General features: G+C 48.0%; 1 protein-coding gene across 2 annotated transcripts in view; it reads left to right on the top strand.

Annotated features, from left to right (window-relative positions):
- The window catches only part of UGGT1 (UDP-glucose glycoprotein glucosyltransferase 1), an 822,704-nt gene that overhangs the window by 627,299 nt on the left and 177,430 nt on the right, over positions 1-17,975 (top strand). For both annotated transcript variants that reach the window (XM_078666074.1, XM_078666073.1), the window contains one exon: positions 517-706. In XM_078666074.1, the coding sequence (XP_078522200.1) occupies positions 517-706 (190 nt within the window). The remainder of the gene's footprint in view (positions 1-516; positions 707-17,975) is intronic.

Genomic DNA, 17,975 nt, shown 5'->3' with positions numbered 1-17,975 from the left:
GTATATGTTCAGTATTTCAAAGTATTGCATTACAAGTGATTTATCTGTAACCAAAACCAAGTTCATTCAACTGTACTGTTTACTGCAAAGTATAAATCCATTTACCTGTACCAAGCCTGGCTTGGTTCTAGAAAATAAATATAACTTGGATTTTTTTATACAAAATAAATTGGTCACAGTTCAGTCCTTGACTGTGTGTGAAACCATTTCTTGCCTGAGTGTGTACAATAAATTCTTAGCACTACACTCTGATAAGGCCTTACTGCTCTCCCACAAATCGAGAGTAAGGTACTCTCTACTTTAACCTCTGCCTACCTTTGGGATCCACTGGACTCTGTGCACGCTATACTTCGCTTTGGTATAGTCTGCACAGAGCCAGCTTCCTACAATCTGTTCTTCTGGAGATAATAAAATGGCTGAATGATTATAGATCCAGTGTGCAACTGAATTATTGTGACTGTTATGGCTGCCTTCTAAAAAGCATGTCAACTTACTGTAGCCTACTCCCTTTTTTAGCTTTTATCGGTATGTTCTGGAGCCTGAAGTTTCTTTCACATCTGAAAACAGCTTTGCTCCAGGTCCAATAGCGAAATTCCTGGATATGCCCCATTCACCTCTTTTCACTCTGAACATCAATACCCCGGACAGCTGGATGGTTGAGTCTGTTCGCACACCCTACGATCTGGATAACATTTTCCTGGAAGAGGTAGGTTGCATCAAAACTGTTTCAGAATGTTTTTCTGTTCGACATTACAGAGGATCTCTTCTGACTGCTGTTGAAGATATGTCCAGTTATTATTTTTTTTGCATATAATCTATTGCGATAGCATGCTGTGACTCAGTGAAGCTTTACATGCCTTTCTTTCTTAATGAACTGTTTGTTCATGAAGGTAAGTGAACAAATCAGACATTCCTATTTTTCGGTATGACTGAAAATGCTTAATATTTTATTTGTTAAACCCTCCTTCTGTATTTCCATTTCAGAACCCCCTTTTTGTTACATTGTGTTACGGTATTGCCATTTGTATACTGCACAGTCTAATCTCTCCATGGTTGTTGTTGTGGTGTCTGTCATACCAGTGTTTCCGCTGCAGACCTTAATCTAGAATTTTGTATTGACATGTTAAAGAAATTCTTCAAAATGGTATTCTTTTTGATATTCGTAAAAGTAGAATACACCTGAGCATGTGCCAGGTTCTTGAACACAGCTTTTCAAAAAGATATTTTTCCCAGTCCACTAAATAAATGGAAAGCATGTCCAATTAGTTAAATTACAAAACAGATTACATTTGGCTTACAAAATACTTAGAATCAACAAAACACCTAGAATCAATGTGCTTGTTTATAAAGGAAGCAGGAAGTGGTGCATTAAAGGAAATACACTACAACATTCCTGATCCTTTGAGAACCTTGGAAAACTGCACTTGGCCTTCATGCCCAGCAGGGTGTCAGTTAGTCAGTTTATTTTCTTTTACTCCGTGAGAAAGATCCTGAACTCCGCTCTGCTTTCTGTAACACTAATTGTGATAACTAACGCCATTTTGTGAGGAATTTTGCTGTTCATTTAATATATTCTGACTTTGCCATTGGATGTTAGCTCTTTTCAGGAAGATAAGTATTTTTTTCTTTGAGATGTTTCCTCATCCTGTTTGACTTTTTGGAACAATTGTCCAGCCTGTTGAGGATGTGATGACCATAATGTGTGTGTGGTCTGTCTTCTGGACACAGTCCATCAAGGACTCTGATATTTGCAAAAGGATTTCACACAGAAGGCTGAGGGACAGGGAAGGTTCTCTTATTTGGGCTAAGAGGAGCGATATTAGAAGGTTGTCTTCAGTATCTACATCCACCGCCCCTCTTTTTCAGAACACCTCTTCTGCCACTTCATGAGTGAGTGGATAGCATCTGAAAGTCAGCAGCGCTCTTGTTCAGTGGTGTAAAGGTTTGTATTTTAGTTTGACATCAAGGGATTCTCTATTGAGGTGTTCGGAGTACTCTGGGTAGAGGTCAAGGTACTCTTCAACTAAAACATTTTATAGAGTGCATCAGGATGAGAGATGTGACCACACAACTCTCAAGTGTTCTTTTTCATGAGAGCGGAATGCCATTGTCTAGCTTGAAAGTGGATTGTACCACCTTCTCGAGCTCCTGTGAGTCCTTCGATTGATTTTGTGACAATAAAGGATTGTGTGGAACCAAGTGGTGTTTCCATTTCTATGGATTGAGGGGCCTTTTTTCCAACCTCTGCATATAAATATAATGGCCTTTGAAGGAGCACATGTTTACAGGGACGAGTTTTCAGCTGCCATTCTCTCAAGAGACTTGGGGAAGCTGAGCCGGTTAGGAAGTCTAATCATAAATGTTATGGTAGTTGCAGTTCTGAATCTCACAGTTATAGTATGGAAAGACTTATAACACTTCTTGGACATACAAACACTTACTCTTGACTCTTCTGTACTTTGGTGTCAATTATCTTCATTTTCAGTTTAGTCAAACCCATCAAAGTGGTCTATTGTTGATCTCTTTCCATAAGTTGTCAAGTATGGTCGCCCGAAGGTTTAATTTTCAGACCACTATTCCTGAAGTTAGCACGTCAGTCATATTTGAGATGATTACAATGACACAGGAGGTATGTCTTCTTGTTCCATTGTTACCTGGTCTCCTAGAACCTATCGGGACACTTTTGCCAGTCCTGTGGTTGAAAACAAAAGTTCAGGTTTGCGATTTCTGACCCTGTATTCCTGACGGATATTGTACTAGTAGATTATTTTGTGGCAGCTGCAGCAAAGATTAAATCTAATGCTACAGGGTTAACGTCTTTAAATCCACTTAAAACAGAGAGCAGAAGGTAGGATTAAGGGGGCAGGAAAATGTGTCAAACTTCAGCTGGCATTGTTGGTTCTTCCGGTTCTTCTGCCCTTTTGAGCTGCTATGACATATCTCTTTGAAATTTCATGAATCAGTTTCTTGAGATTCTCCCACCTGATAAGAGGCAGAATATTATGGGAATTGTAAAGGCAGCATTCTTACTACTGACAGTTTGATTGTTGCTGCCCAGAATACTGCTCATTTGGCTACTTCTTGAATTTGCCATGGTGTTCTTTCTGGTGCAGACCTGCATCTTTTACTATACATGCATAGAAGATGGTGGTGGAGTTGTGTTTCAGTGGCTTTTGTTTGGATCACGTGTGTGTGTGTGTGTGTGTGTGTGTGTGTGTGTGTGTATATGTATATATATGTATATATATGTATATATATATATATATATCCAACCATTGCAGAATCCCATTTAAGAATGACGCCTCGTGAAGGTAAAGAATAGCCCACTTTATTGGTTACGAACAGCCTGCCAGCAGGCTCATTCCAGGAATCATAAGTGTCCATAGTTCAGCCGCCAGACGCGTTTCAGGCAAAGTGCCTTTCATCAGTGGCGTTAATTGGCAAATGCCGGCTGGAGGCGCTTACAGGAGAACACTCCGTCTTTCATCCCCTGCTCAAGTAGGCGTGGCCTCATGCGAGGCCTGCTGGGTGATGTAGTCTTCTCCTAATTATCCACAGTGGGCGCGCCTCCACGCATGCATGGGAAATCAGCCTTGTAAAGTCAATCTTCCGGGGCTGCACCTGCCCCGCTTTGCGTGCTGTTAACCGGGGCACCGGAGCTGGCCTCCTCTGCAAGATTCCAACTCCGCCTTCACTCCTTCAATGACAGCACCCTCTGGAGACCATCCAGGATCCGCCATAGCGACAGGCTCATTCTTGCGACCGGGAAGTCCGCTACAAATCCAACAATTGCAGAATCCCATTTAAGAATGACGCCTCGTGAAGGTAAAGTATAGCCCACTTTATTGAAGATGGTGGTGGAGTTGTGTTTCAGTGGCTTTTGTTTGGATCACGTGTGTGTCAATGTGTGTGTGTATATATATATATATATATATATATATATATATATATATATATCAAAGAAAACAGTCCTGCTCCCACAGAGAAGAGGCACGTACACAAAGTGTGCATGGATAAGGCTTCTTTATTGTTATTCAGGTGTCCCACGACCCCGCATTAAAAGAGATTTTACTTTGGGGGAGCTCGCCCTCATGGACCATTCTGAGGCCATGATGTTTTGCATTGATCAACAGTCTAGACTGCCTTCTTTCATTCTAACATGTTCTCTATGGCAGCCATGCTGGGGATGCGCATGGCCTCCAAACTCATAGGTCTCGCCTGGCGTTTCAGCGCAAAGCGTTGCTCGATGGGCGAGAGATTTTGTAGGAGAGTAGATTGGAGAAGGGGACTTGAAGCCCCGCCCCTCATTTTCATTGGCTGGCGTCACCGTATGTGTGTGTATATATATATATATATATATATATATATATATATATTAGTATTTCTTTATTGGGAACCTAGCTAAAAGGCGGAGCACTGAATGAGGATATCTAGAAGGAATATGTAATCCTTGGAATCTGTTGTGTTGGAAAGAAGAAAGAAGTTTACTGATATCCAGTTTGCAGGTTTTTCTAATGACAAGCACCACTAGCACTTCCCGGAAGTAGCAGCTATAAGATCGAAAACCAACAACAAAAAGGACAAATACTGCAGTCCAGGAATGGCTGCTGCAATTTTGGATACTGTTCCAAAACATCAATAGAACAAGAGGGTTTGTTCTGAACATGATGTTGGTGTATGGATCAACCACAGAGAGTACAGAGTCTTTTGCAACCTAAGACTCTTGCTGGCCTCCCAACCACTGTCTGCTACTGAGGGAGGATTTCAAAGGTCCCCAAATATCATTGAAAGACCTTGGCTGAAACACCAGATTGCGGTGCGTGAGCAATGCACGGCATACTTGCTGTTAGCGAGAATTGTTAGGCTTACCTCTTTCTTGGTCACCTGCAGTCACCAGACACTGATTAAGAATGTTACGCTCGGGGCGTGGCCAAGATGGCGACGGAGTAAGACGCTCTCTGCGTTCCCTCCGGCGCCGAATTCTACAACGCACCGAATAGCACCCCCGGGACCGTGCTTGGACCGGTGGTTTTGTAGCCTAAGGGCACCGGAGCATAGCGGCTGAGTACTGGCGGCAGCGTTGGCCCCTCGGAGCGTCCCGCGAGGAGAAGCGCGCTCTTGGTGCGGATGCGGTGAAGGGCCTGTCCGACGCCGGACTGGCGTAGAAAGGAAGCCGACAGGAAGTGCAGGCTGAGCGGTTGCCGTGAGGTGGTGGAGGTCGGCCCGATACCTGGAGCGGCGCCTCCTTAGCCTCAGTGGCCGACGGGACCTCCGGAGGTCGGCGTTGCTCCGCTGCCCCCTTCCCGTGTACCGCACTGGGGGCACGGCGGCTGAGCTGGGGGCTGTATGCAGATCGGCGGAGCGGGGGCCCTGCAGCGCGGACTGAGGTGAGCGCCTGGAGGCAGCCGGGGGGCTCGGGACCGCGATCTGGCCCGCGAAGGGCGACGGCTGTGCCGGACTGCTGGGCGGGAGCTGTGAAGAAGCGGCATTGGGCGGGTTGGGCGGCCCCCCCGGGGCGAGTCGCCTGCAGATTGCGGCCGAGTGCGGCCTACGCTTGCTTGCGGGGCACACTGGACGGCGGCGGCCTATAGTGGAGGAGGAGGCGTAACGCCTGGAGTCTTGGCTGTGATCTACGACCTGCGTGAGGCTCGGCTCGGAGGGCCTGTGCCCTGCAGTGACCTGGGCACCATTGAATCTGGGAGCGGTGGCCCGGACATGTGAAGCGCTCTCTGGTCTGTGGGGGCACGCACACCATTGAACTGTGACCTGGGGGGGGCTGTCGCAAGATCTACAGGGCGGGCCGATCAGTGGAGAGGTCCGGATATAGCGGCCCTAACACCTCGAAGAAGGACGCCGGGAGGCCCTCGTGGCCGGCGATTGCCACTGTGATTTGTGGTCGACGGCGACTTGGGATCAACTTGAGGGGACGCACACGGCGGACCTTGTGATGGCGAACAACCAGAGGAGGGGGAAGCCTAACAAGGATGGCCTGGCCAGGGGCTCCAATCTTCCGCCATCGCCTGGGGCGGGCTCCTCCTCCATGTCCGGGGACGGTGAGGCGCCGGTCACAAAAGCATTTATGACTGAGCTATTTGCTTCCATTAAAGATGACATCTCAGAGCTGCGGTCCCAGCTCGCGTCGGACCTTCGGGAGGTGAGGAGAGACCTGGATGGGGTTGGCGAGAGGGTAGCCACCCTGGAGGACCATGATCTTACCCTGGCTAATGATGTCCATCAGCTGCAACAGGATGTGCTGCGTCTTAGGGAACAGAATCTGGATCTGCAGTCCCACGCGGAGGATCTAGAGAACCGCTCCAGGCGGAACAACATCCGTATTAAGTCGGTACCATGGGACGGGGAGTCCGGCGATTTGAGAGGCTATATCCTGGAGCTGTTCCGGCAGATCTTGGGCGACGAAGAACTTACGGATGTCAAGATGGACAGAGCCCATAGGGTTGGTCTTCCTAGGCGCGGGGGGGGCCCTCCGCCGGACATTCTAGTCTGCATCCACGATTTTCAGTTGAAAGAGCGCATTCTGAAGAAGGCCCGGGAGGCTACGTCTATCCAGTTTCGTGGACACCACCCACAGCTGTATCAGGATTTGGCAGCTTCTACTCTTCAGAAGCGGCGTGAATTCAGGCCTGTGACTGCCTTCCTGCGGGACCGCGGCGTTGCTTACTCCTGGGGCCACCCGTTCCGCATCATATTTCGTTGGAACAACAGGCTTGAACAGATCAGGTCTCTTCAAGCGGCCATGGATCTACTGGGGATCGACAGACCGGATGCTTCACCTGGCGACAGGAGTCCCTCCGCAAGGGGCCGGCGGCGGTCCCCCTCCTGGCACAGGGTGGGCGGGGAGGGGGGGAGGAGGGTGCCTGACAGGCCCACCAGCTTGCAAGAACGGGTCGACGCGGTGGCCTCGGTTGCCACCGCCACGCTATCTGCCTCTCAGCTTGGTTCCGGGGCGGCGTGATTTCTGAAGAGGGATCTGGCTGGCGCCGGAGGGGCGCACCCCTACAGGTATCGTGGGTTCCTATGTACTTTGGGAGAAGACGCCCAGATACGAGACTCGTGGGGGACATCGGCCGATGTCTCCTTGCCGTCCCATGGAGGACTCTTTTGGACTTCTGATGGTTTGTGGGGGGGTTTCTGGGGGGGGGAGGGTCTTGGTGGGGTTGTTTGGGGTGTTGGGGTTGGGGGCGAGGGGGGGTGTTGGTGGTGACGCGGCTGTGCTGTGGATGGTGCTGTGTGGTGATGATTGGGAGACTGAGAGGTGCTGTTGGTGTGGGGGATGCGAGGCGGATGGGCGTGGGACTCGAGGTTGGGACTGTGGGGCGGAGGGTTGGCGGGGGCTTGATCTTGCCATGTGTTGTAAACAGGGCATCTACCGGCTGGGGTGGAGGGCCTGCCCCCGAGGTATAGAGGATTCTTGTTTTTTGTCTCCCGATGCCTGTTAGCATAGGGACCTGGAATGTTAAGGGACTGAACTCTCCGCAGAAAAGGCATAAGGTGTGGAAATACATAACGGACCACCACTTGGATATAGTGGGTCTGCAGGAAACTCACCTTACCCGCACGGATGAGCTGCGGCTTAAGCATAAGGCATATCCCATGATATACAGATCCTCCGCTTCCACAAAGCACAGGGGGGTGGCCCTCCTCTTCCATGCCTCGCTGCGTTTCCAGCCTGTGGCGGTGCGCACGGACAGGGAGGGTCGCTGGTTGATGGTGCGGGGATTAGTTCAGGGGAGGCTCTGTACCTTTGTTGTGCTGTATGCTCCTAATACTGGCCAGAATAAGTTTTTACAAAGTTTACTGCAGAAAGTGGGTGATTTTGTTGAAGGGCAGTTGTTTATCATGGGGGACTGTAATTTGGTGTGGGACGGGGCGCTGGATTGCTCTGGCGCTCGCAGGGCGGATACTGGTGTGTTCTCAGAGGTGTCGCGGCAAAAAGTGGTGGACATGGGGTTGATTGATGGGTGGCGATCTCTACATCCAACGTCCAGGGATTACACGTTTTTTTCTAATGTGCACCGCTCATATTCCCGACTGGACCATATATTTCTTAGCCAGGCTCTTAGAGGAGATGTCCTTGACTCCACCATACTGCCCCTCTCGGTCTCGGACCACAGCATGCTGGTACTTATTCTGCGCTGGTCGTCGACAGGCTCCGGGCAACGGAAATGGTATTTCCCGGCCTCGGTGCTTCGAGACGAGGCTTCTAACAAGGCGCTGCGGGTGGCCATTAGGGAGTTCTTTGCCCTCAACCCACCGTCGGATACCTCGGTAACCAACACGTGGGATGCCTTTAAGGCGTCCATCAGGGGCACTTGTTTGGGCCTTAACGCACAACTCAATAGGATGCGACGCAGGGAGAGGGAGGCCCTGGAGGCTGAACTGGCCTCTCTCGAGCAGGTACATAAACTCAACCCCTCGAGGGTGACCCTCCGGCCTCTCACGGCGGTACGGGGGAAACTGAGGGCCCATTACAATAACAGGGCGGAGTTTACCCTACTGCGGTTGGGCCGACAGTCCTACTCTTGTGGTAATAAGGTGGGGAGGCACTTGGCCCGACAGCTTCGTGACAGGCGGGAACGTGAGTACATTGGAGGGATTCGCGACTCTGCTGGACAACTGCAGCATCGGGACGAGACGAAGGCGGCCCTCTTCGGTCGCTTTTACTCGGACCTATACAGGGGGGAACAACTAGGAACGGCTGCCCAGAAGGCATACCTGGGGCGTCTAACCCTTCCGCAGGTGTCTAAGGAATGGAATGAGCTCTTAGGGGCACCGATTACCAGGGAGGAGGTGCTAGCGGCTATTACGAACTTGAAGCTTCACAAGGCGCCTGGCCCGGACGGTTACACGGCTGTGTTTTATAAATCTTACGCCTCCGAGCTTTGTGATTTCTTGGTCGCCCTTTTTAATGTTGTGGCCTCCTCTGGTTCCTCCACTGGCTCCCTGGCAGAGGCGATGATTACGGTGTTGCCAAAGCCGGGGAAGGATCCGGCACACTGCGCCTCCTTTCGCCCGATAGCGCTTCTTAATCTGGACGCCAAACTATACTCGGCGATCCTGGCGCGTAGGCTCCAAGACCTTATGCCGGCGCTGATCCATCCGGATCAGTCTGGCTTCATCAAGGGGCGCCAGACGCATGATAACACGCGTCGGGTGGTACATCTTATAGAAAAAGCGGAACGGTTTCGTATACCGGCGGTTCTAGTGGGCCTGGACGCCGAGAAGGCCTTCGATCGGGTGGATTGGGGGTTCCTTTTCAATACCATGACTGCCTTTGGTTTTTCGGAGACCTTCATCACTATGGTGAGGGCCAACTACTGCTGCCCCCGGTCCCGGGTTGCGGTGAATGGTCATGTGTCGGCATTTTTTGCTCACACTCGCGGCACCAGGCAGGGTTGCCCTCTGTCCCCCCTGCTATTCGCGCTGAGCATTGAGCCGCTGGCGGTGGCGGTGCGGGAGCATGAGGGGATCCGAGGTTTACCATTCGCGGGGGAACAGCATAAGATTTCGCTCTTCGCGGACGATGTCTTACTCTCCGTTACTGATCCGGAGAGCTCGCTTCCTTGCGTCCGGGAGGCCCTGTTGGAGTTTGAGGGAGTGGCGGGCTTTAAGGTCAACTATAGCAAGTCGCACATCCTGAATCTTACCCTGTCGCAGGTCGAGAGGGACAGGGTGCTGCCGCTGACTCCGTTGTCCTGGGCCACGGGTTCGATTGTCTACCTGGGGGTCCACCTGACTCCGACGGTGGGCGGGCTGTTCCAGGCTAATTTCCCATCCTTGCTGGCGAAATCCCAGGCGGAATTGGATAGGTGGAAGCCGAAGTTTCTGTCGTGGCTGGGCAGAATCCATGCCGTGAAGATGGTCCTCCTCCCCAAATTCTTATATTTGTTCCAAGCCTTGCCTATCCCCGTGGGCAGCGATTTCTTTCGGCGCCTCAAGACTTCTTTATTGCGTTTTGTGTGGCAGGGGGGTCAGGCACGGGTCTCCTATGCGGTTCTCCGTCGGCCGAGATCGGAGGGTGGGGTTGGGCTCCCGGACCTGCAGTTGTATTACAAAGCAGCGCAACTAAGAGTTTTGGTAGAATGGTCGCAACAGACCTCCGAGAAACACTGGCTCCATATGGACCGATGCGTTGCCGGCAGGTCAATCTGGGACCTGGCCTGGAAACCGAAGAAGGACCGCCCCCTCAATGCATATATCAGCACTCCCACCGGCACGGTGTTGAAGGTGTGGGACTCACTGGCGGGAGATGACCGTTGGACCACGTTCCCTTCGCCGTTCACGCCCTTGCATTTCAACCCGGCTTTCCCGCCGGCGCTACATGAGGGGCCGTTTGCGGTGTGGAGGGAGGGGGGGTGTCGGGCGTTGACCCATTTGTTCCACGGCCCGGACACCCTCACTTTCGCTAACTGCATGAGGGATTATGGGGTTGCCCAGACTGAGCAATTCCGGCATGTGCAGCTGCTTCACTGGGCTACGTCGCCTGGAGTGGTGGAGGCGGCTACGAGACCACCGACGCCGTTCGAAGCCTTTATTTTGCGGACGTCTGCCATGAAGGGGGCCATTTCCTTCCTTTACCAACTGCTGCTTCAATCGGCTATAGCTCCTCGACCTCGTTATATGGGGCAATGGGAGGAAATGCTGGGGCGAGATGTCTCAGACGCGGAATGGTCGGCGCTGTGGCGCGACTTGTCGTCCTTTAACCATTCCTTGCACCTGAGGGAAGCCCATCTCAAAACGGTCATGCAGTGGTATATGTGCCCGACTAGGCTTCACCGCATTTTCCCGAGGACCTCGGATAAGTGCTGGAGGGGTTGCGGGCTTTTGGGGGACTTCCGCCATATCTGGTGGGACTGCCCGGTGATCCGTCCGTACTGGGAGGAAATCCTCTCCCACATGAAGGACATATTGCCTTATCCCATTGATGACTCTATGGCCTGTGTCCTGCTTGGGCTGCGGGACCCTGGCCTCATCTATCAGACCAGGGCGGATAAAAAGATTATGTGGCTGTGCCTCGGTGCAGCGAAGCTCACACTGGCTGCGGCCTGGAAGAAGAAGGAGGCCCCGGCGGTCTCCTTGTGGCACGCGCGGCTGTGGAGGTTGCTCAGTCTGGAGAGAGTGGCGGACATCTTCCTGGGCCAGTATAAGAATTTCCGGTATCAGTGGGGTCCTCTGGTTACGTTTCTGTCTAAGGGGTTGCCCTCGGCCGTCTGTCCGGCCTCTTTGAGGTCGATGCACCTCTTTCAAGTGTAATGTAGGTATGATTGAGTGTTGAGTGAATGGCGTCACCACTGGGGGGAGGGAGGGGGTGGGGTGGGGATGTTGGTTGTTTCTGTCTTTGGGCTGTGGAGGATCCACGAACTGCTTATCTGCACCGCTTGTATGGTTCCTGGAGGGCTAGGGCCCGGCGCAGTGCGGCGCTGGGTGTCTCAGCTGGACTGACCTAATGACAAACTGTTAGAACACTGTGTACAATGGTCCTAATTGCTATGTGGTCTCGCGCCTGGGCTGGATATGCATATGGAATGGCTTGAGTCACTGTTGCTGTGCGTACAAAGATTTTACCATGACTTTGAGTTATGTGCGGTTCCCCCGCAGCCCTCTGTTTATTTTCCTGTGCAACTTAAAATAAAATAAAACTTTTACAAAAAAAAAAGAATGTTACGCTCCATGTTGGACCATAATATGGCCCCCTCTGCCACACATTACAAGGACAATGAATGGTGCATCTGGTGAAATGAGGACCTTAACGCAGGAGAGGCCTTGGGTAGACCTTCCAGTGTTTCCGCCTGGAGTCACCTACTGACTTTTATCAATGTAATAGGTGCTGAGCAGTGCAGACACTTTAGGTGGAAACTCTACCCTGATGTGGATCCTGGGTTTACTTTGGGGGAGCTCGCCCTCATGGACCATCCTGAGGCCATGATGTTTTGCATTGATCAACAGTCTAGACTGCCTTCTTTCATTCTAACATGTTCTCTATGGCAGCCATGCTGGGGATGCGCATGGCCTCCAAACTCACTGAGACCCATTTTAGGTCTAGCCTGGCGTTTCAGCGCAAAGCGCTGCTCAATGGGCGAGAGATTTTGTAGGAGAGTAGATTTGAGAAGGGGACTTGAAGCCCCGCCCCTCATTTTCATTGGCTGACGTCACCGTTTATGCTAAACGGTGGCCTGCCATTGGAAATGAGGGTTTTTTGTAGACGCCCTTTCACCTCCGATCTGGACTGGGTCGCCTGCTTTGCTACTGTCGCAAAGCAATTTCTTATCTTTATGGGGGCCATGTTTTTTCACTCAGCCCGTGTTTATTTTTATATTGCGCTTTCACTGAAAGTCATATACCTGTGTGTGGGTCTTGAGGTTTTTGGGGCGTACCTAAAAGTTAATTTTACTCACGATTTGTATCAGTGTATTACTGTCTGGAAACATAGAAGCCTGACAGCCATTCTCAGAAACGAGAAGCATAACAAAGACCCATGGCTTCTACGGCGCAGTAGTCAAGGCATAGTCAAGGGCCCCTCCTTGCTACGTGCTGGTGACGCTCAGCAGCACTCCAGCTGTGACATCGATAATGCGGACACCCCCTTTATCCCCACACTACAAGAAGGTGCCATTCACCAAGGAGGGGTGGGGATGTGACCCAAGCACGGGTTGGAGGTGTTCCGGAGAAGCGCTGCCTTCCTTCCCCTGTCACGGGTGCAGTGCAATCCACCTCTCTACTCCGATGCTGGATGTAAACTGGGTAACAATTACCATGACGACAAGGGAGGGCAGGTGGAGAGCAAGTGCACATCACAACACTGGTCAGGGATGACCATCCGTAGGGGGTTATAAGCCTACATGACACCTCAGCACAGCTCTCCCCCAATACCAACACGCCATCCAGTCCTGATTTACAGCGCCGTCTGCTGCCCCAGGCTGCTGATGTATGGGAATAACAAGCATTTGCAATGCAATAGGTCTCGCATTTGCGAGACTTTGAGCTATTGACATTGTAAATGACAATGCCTTTTATTTATGTGTTGGTTTTCAAAACAAATCAATAAAATGCATTGTCATTTAGAATGCCAATAGCTTAAATTCTATCAAATGCGAGATCTATTGCATTGCAAATACTTGTTCAAATAAGCTACCTGATAGCAACTGGGAAATAAGTTCATTTCTCCACAAAGAATTCTTGCCAAGGTGGTGGCCTGGAATTGATGAGATGGGGACGCCGCTCCACTTAGGCTTCTGGGTCCACCATCTCCCTGACCACAGTGCAGGTTGATGCACTTGGAGAGTAATGGCAATGGCTTCTTGGTGATCGGCAGCTCACTCCTATTGAAGGTGCGGTGCATCTTGAAGTCCTCTTCATTGAATTTTCTCTGGCTTTTTAAGTGAAGATCTGCCTTTCTGTATTGTGTAACTTTAATCCTACATCCTTTTTAGTTTTTGATCTCATTTTTAAGTGCAGTTTTTAAACTACCCTTATGTGAAGTACTGTAGTACTTTTTGGTCTTGTCTGCACCATATACAAATATAAGTAAAATAAATCGAGATGAAAGTTTCTAAATGGGAATATTGTATGCATCTAAAAAGAGTGAACAAATGGGTGAAGCTGGAGAAATTCAGGATTTCAGCTCTTCATCAAATTTTCCTAATTTGCAGCTAGGCAATCAGATGTGTACATCAGTTCTACAGGATGACAATTTTTATGTACCCATTTGTGCGAAATAAAGACATTTTCTGCGTTTCAAAGTATACAAGGATCATTTTCAGACAAGGTACTGATGAAGATCGTCCGCATCAGCAGCTCTGGCTGAGCTTCATTGGCTCCCTCTTAGGCAGAGAGTACAATTTAAGTCTCTCTGCCTTGTTTTCAAAGCTCTTCATGGGCTAGGCCCCAGAGCAATGCAATCCAAATTCGCTTGGTACACTCCCAACAGAGTGCTCCGCTCCTCATCGGCTCGTCTGGTTAGAGTACCTAGATTCAAGAAAGTCAGGGCAGGGGGAAGATCTTTTGGGGTAGCAGCGGCCAAACTTTGGAACAGTCTCCCTTGGGAGATTAGGCAAATTGAGGAACTTCTCCCGTTCCGAAAATGTGTGAAAACCTGGCTGTTTCATAAGTTCTAGTCCTCTAGGGCCTCACGATACCCTTTTCCCGCCTCTCATGGAGCCTCAGCGCCAGGATGCCTGCAAGGTGATAGTGCGCTCTATAAGTTTAATAAATAAATAAATAAATAGGGTTCTACCGTTTGCTCTCTTGCCCGTCATGGCAGTAGTTCCAGCTTTCCATGTTTGGAAAATAGTTCTCCTTTTCCCATATTTAGACTATTAGCTAGTGAACAAGTCTTCTTGTCAATGGCAGTTAACAATGGATGTACTCTTCATACTGGACCTTCATCTCACTATAGAGAAATCTATTGCTGGTTCCAACACAGTGTTTATTACCTGGGCAACATTCGCACACAAAGATGAAAGGTTTTTCTTTCACACATGGCGTTCTTTACTTTTCACAAAAATTCCTACAACTCTTACTCAGTCATCTTCAGTATGTCAACACAGTTCTGGGGCCAATGACCTTGTGCATATCTCTATTCTATGATGTGAGGCTGCACGTGAGAGACCTATATAGGAATGTTGGGTAGATCAGTGGTGTCAAAAGCTAGACAAAGGAGATGAGAGTACAGTTGTTTTCAAAGTCCCTGAAGTGGTGGTGTAATGGGAACCCTTCTCTGGAGGACTGCATTTTGCACATGGAAATCCTATAACTTAAGGGATTGTGGTCCCTGATACAAAGAGGTACAATATCAACCGAATAGTGGGCAGTTGGCCTGGATCTGAAGTTATTTGTGCCAGTGGTTAATGCTAGTTCTCTTCTGCAGACAGACATGTCCACCATGTACTTTTCGAACAAACAGGGAGGGACAAAGTCTTGGGTGCTCTCCCAGAAAGTTCAAACTATTTAGCATTGGATGCTAGTGTGGGACATTCAACTGACTTGGATACATTTGTTCAAGGACTGCAGAACTTCAAGGTCTATAACTTGAGATGCGTTTTGTTAGAACAACACGAAGGAATACAACATAAAGGAAAAGCAAATGCCTTGCTTATTTATGCCGTCGAGTTTCCAGCTCCTCGTTTCTGCAGGATTACCATTACAGTAAGCTAGTCAAGAGGTGTCTCTACGGCTTTCCTTCTATCCTACTTCCCAGGGTAATCACTGAGTTTAGTTGGAAACATAAAGATGATTCTCTTGGCTCCAGACTGGACTTATCAGATTAGGTTCCTGGACCTCCTTCAGATGCCCTTTCTCCCTCACAAAAGACTGCAACCAAGTTGGATCTGCTTTGCTGGATGTCCAACAGAACCTTCTATCCTAATTTTCTATCGCTGAACTCCACTATCTGTCTCCTGGGGTCTTGCAGTTTGGAAACTTGAAGCTCCCTGAGAAATGCATGGACTTCCTGAGGGAGGTCTAGTGTCCTTCCATGAGAGCTTCATATGCATTCAAGTGGAAGAAATTCTGTTTATGGCATTTCAGTCAGCATGCAGTCAACCCAAGAACTTGCCATACATTATTTAGAATCTTTCTGTCAGTCTGTTTACAGTCTTCTACAAGGTTACCATCACTACTGATTGGAAGCCTTTTTTCCAGGCATAGTTCTTCTCCATTCCAGTGATAACGATTTTCCTATAGTATTAGAAAGTTGTTTTCTCCAGGTATAAGAATTTCTCCCTAGGAATTGATTGTTTTAATCCAATCTCTAATTTGAAAAGTCTCACCTTTGAACCAATGCACAATGTAGATTTACAGCAACCGCCTTGAAAGTTGGATTTTTATTGGCTATTGCATCTCCCATTGGGGTGACTTCAGGCTTTGTGTAGTGCTGAACTATGCATGCGTTTTCATCGTAAGAAGGTATCATTGAAAACTCCTCTTTTCTTCCTAAAGTTTTCTTCAGGCTAGGTACTTTGCAACCTTTTCTCCAAATCTTGCCTTTCCAGCTACAAGGCTGTTACACACCCTCAGTATGAAGGTTTTACCTTAATATTTAGTAAGGACCAAAGAGATGTGTAAGGATAAGCAGCTCTTTTTAAATTATGGAGCTGTTCCCACACACCTAGTCTCACCCATACAGGTAGTGTCTTGTATTGTTACAAAGATAATCTGCCCTTACCTAGGAAGCCTAGAGCCAGTGCTGCAAGAGGGAGGGAAGCTTCTTCTGATCTCGTAAGAAATATCCCCATTCCTGACATTTGTATGGCTGCTACTTGAAGGTCAGTCATACCTTTGCTAAACATTGTCTGGAGTCTAACTCCAAGACTATTACTTTGGTGTGTCCAGCATCTCTTCGTAACTTATTTGCATTAGCATCTCCGTCTGTGGCCCTAATTGTGCTTTTATGGTTGTTTGCTTATTGCTCTGTTCTGCTTTTCATTAGATCAGAAATTCTCATATTGAAGAAGAAAGTTACTTAAGTGTAATTCTAGTTCTTCACCATGGGTGTTCTCTCTGAATTCATAAAAGCTTCGCCTTCCTCCTCAGTTTTTAGTGCCACTGATTTTTAACTGGATACTGTATTTATGTATCTTCCATATACTCCAAAAAGCGAACTGCCTAACTTACTGACCCCCTTGCTGAATACGATTTGATGTAACAGTGCTGCCTTCTAAGATTCTTAAAGGGGCAAGGTCAGTTTGCACAATGTTGTAATCGCTTGTGGTTTTTATTTTTTTTTACATTATGACACTTTTCCCTTGTTTAATTTTGTTTCTATTTGTTTTTTTTTTAACAAAGTGCACTATTAGGTAATTTGGAACACTGGTAAGTATGAATGTTTTAAAAAAGTTATTTTACGAGCTCTCACACTTATCCAGAGATATTCTGCCTAGTTTACATTGTGAGAGAATACCCATGGTAACTATTCCGTTATTCCAGCCTCATCATGTAGAGTTGGCCGGTGAACACAACCAAAGGCATCATGTTTAAATATGAATTTGTTTATAGCATTTTGTACCCTATGATATACTCAAGTGAAAGATATTTTGGGCTTAAATCTGTACTGATAAATTCTCACATTTCCAGGGTCATTTAGCAAAGATAATTAATGCATATTTTTCACTGTTTTTCTGTGAACTTCCTAGAGCTGCTAGGTGGATGAGGATAAGTAGGAATTTGGAGGGATGGAAATGTGGGACACTGATCTTAGTCTGATTATATAAGCCACCATGCAACAGAACTGAGCAACAACACAGGGTCTTGACTCATAACCAGCAAGGCTAAGTCAAATCAATATAAACAACAATACAAATGCCAGTGCTGGACTGCAATCAACACTTTTTATGTCCGGCAATGGTACGAATAAAACATACCAAACCAATTTTACTTACGTCAGTAGTTTATTTTAGTCAATTTTTGTCACTAATTTAATTATTTTGATTCTTTTTCACAGGAAAAGATTTTTGTGCAAATATATATTATAAACAAAAACACAATATTTTTACAATTACACAGAATTATTACAAATTTACAATATGCCAACATACACACATATTCCTTTCTCTCTTCAGACATTCGACTTTCATACCCAAACAACAAACTGACGTAAGTAAAATTGGTTTGGTATGTTTTATTCGTACCATTGCCGGACATAAAAAGTGTTGATTGCAGTCCAGCACTGGCATTTTTTATTGTTGTTTATACCATGCAACAGAAGGCATTCAAATAGATGAGATTGTTTTCTTAAGTGCATTAGGTGATACTAAAGCCTTTGAAACGAAGCCCAAAATTCAGGTACCAGTCTCAAGTGTATAATTGGTGGGAAGGGCGGGCTACATTAGAATTGCCCATCAGAACACCATACTGCAAAGCCTAAAAATGTTTTAAAGCAGATTTTAATACACCTATTAAAATCCATTTAATCTGTTCTCAATCATGGGATTCTGTCTGACTTGGTAAAAATTAGAATATGT

This window comes from Lissotriton helveticus, chromosome 11 (genome assembly GCF_964261635.1).
Source record: "Lissotriton helveticus chromosome 11, aLisHel1.1, whole genome shotgun sequence".
In the NCBI taxonomy this organism is placed as follows: domain Eukaryota; kingdom Metazoa; phylum Chordata; class Amphibia; order Caudata; family Salamandridae; genus Lissotriton; species Lissotriton helveticus.
The sequence above is the reverse complement of the archived record's forward strand: the minus strand, read 5'-3'. Positions and strand labels throughout refer to the sequence as shown.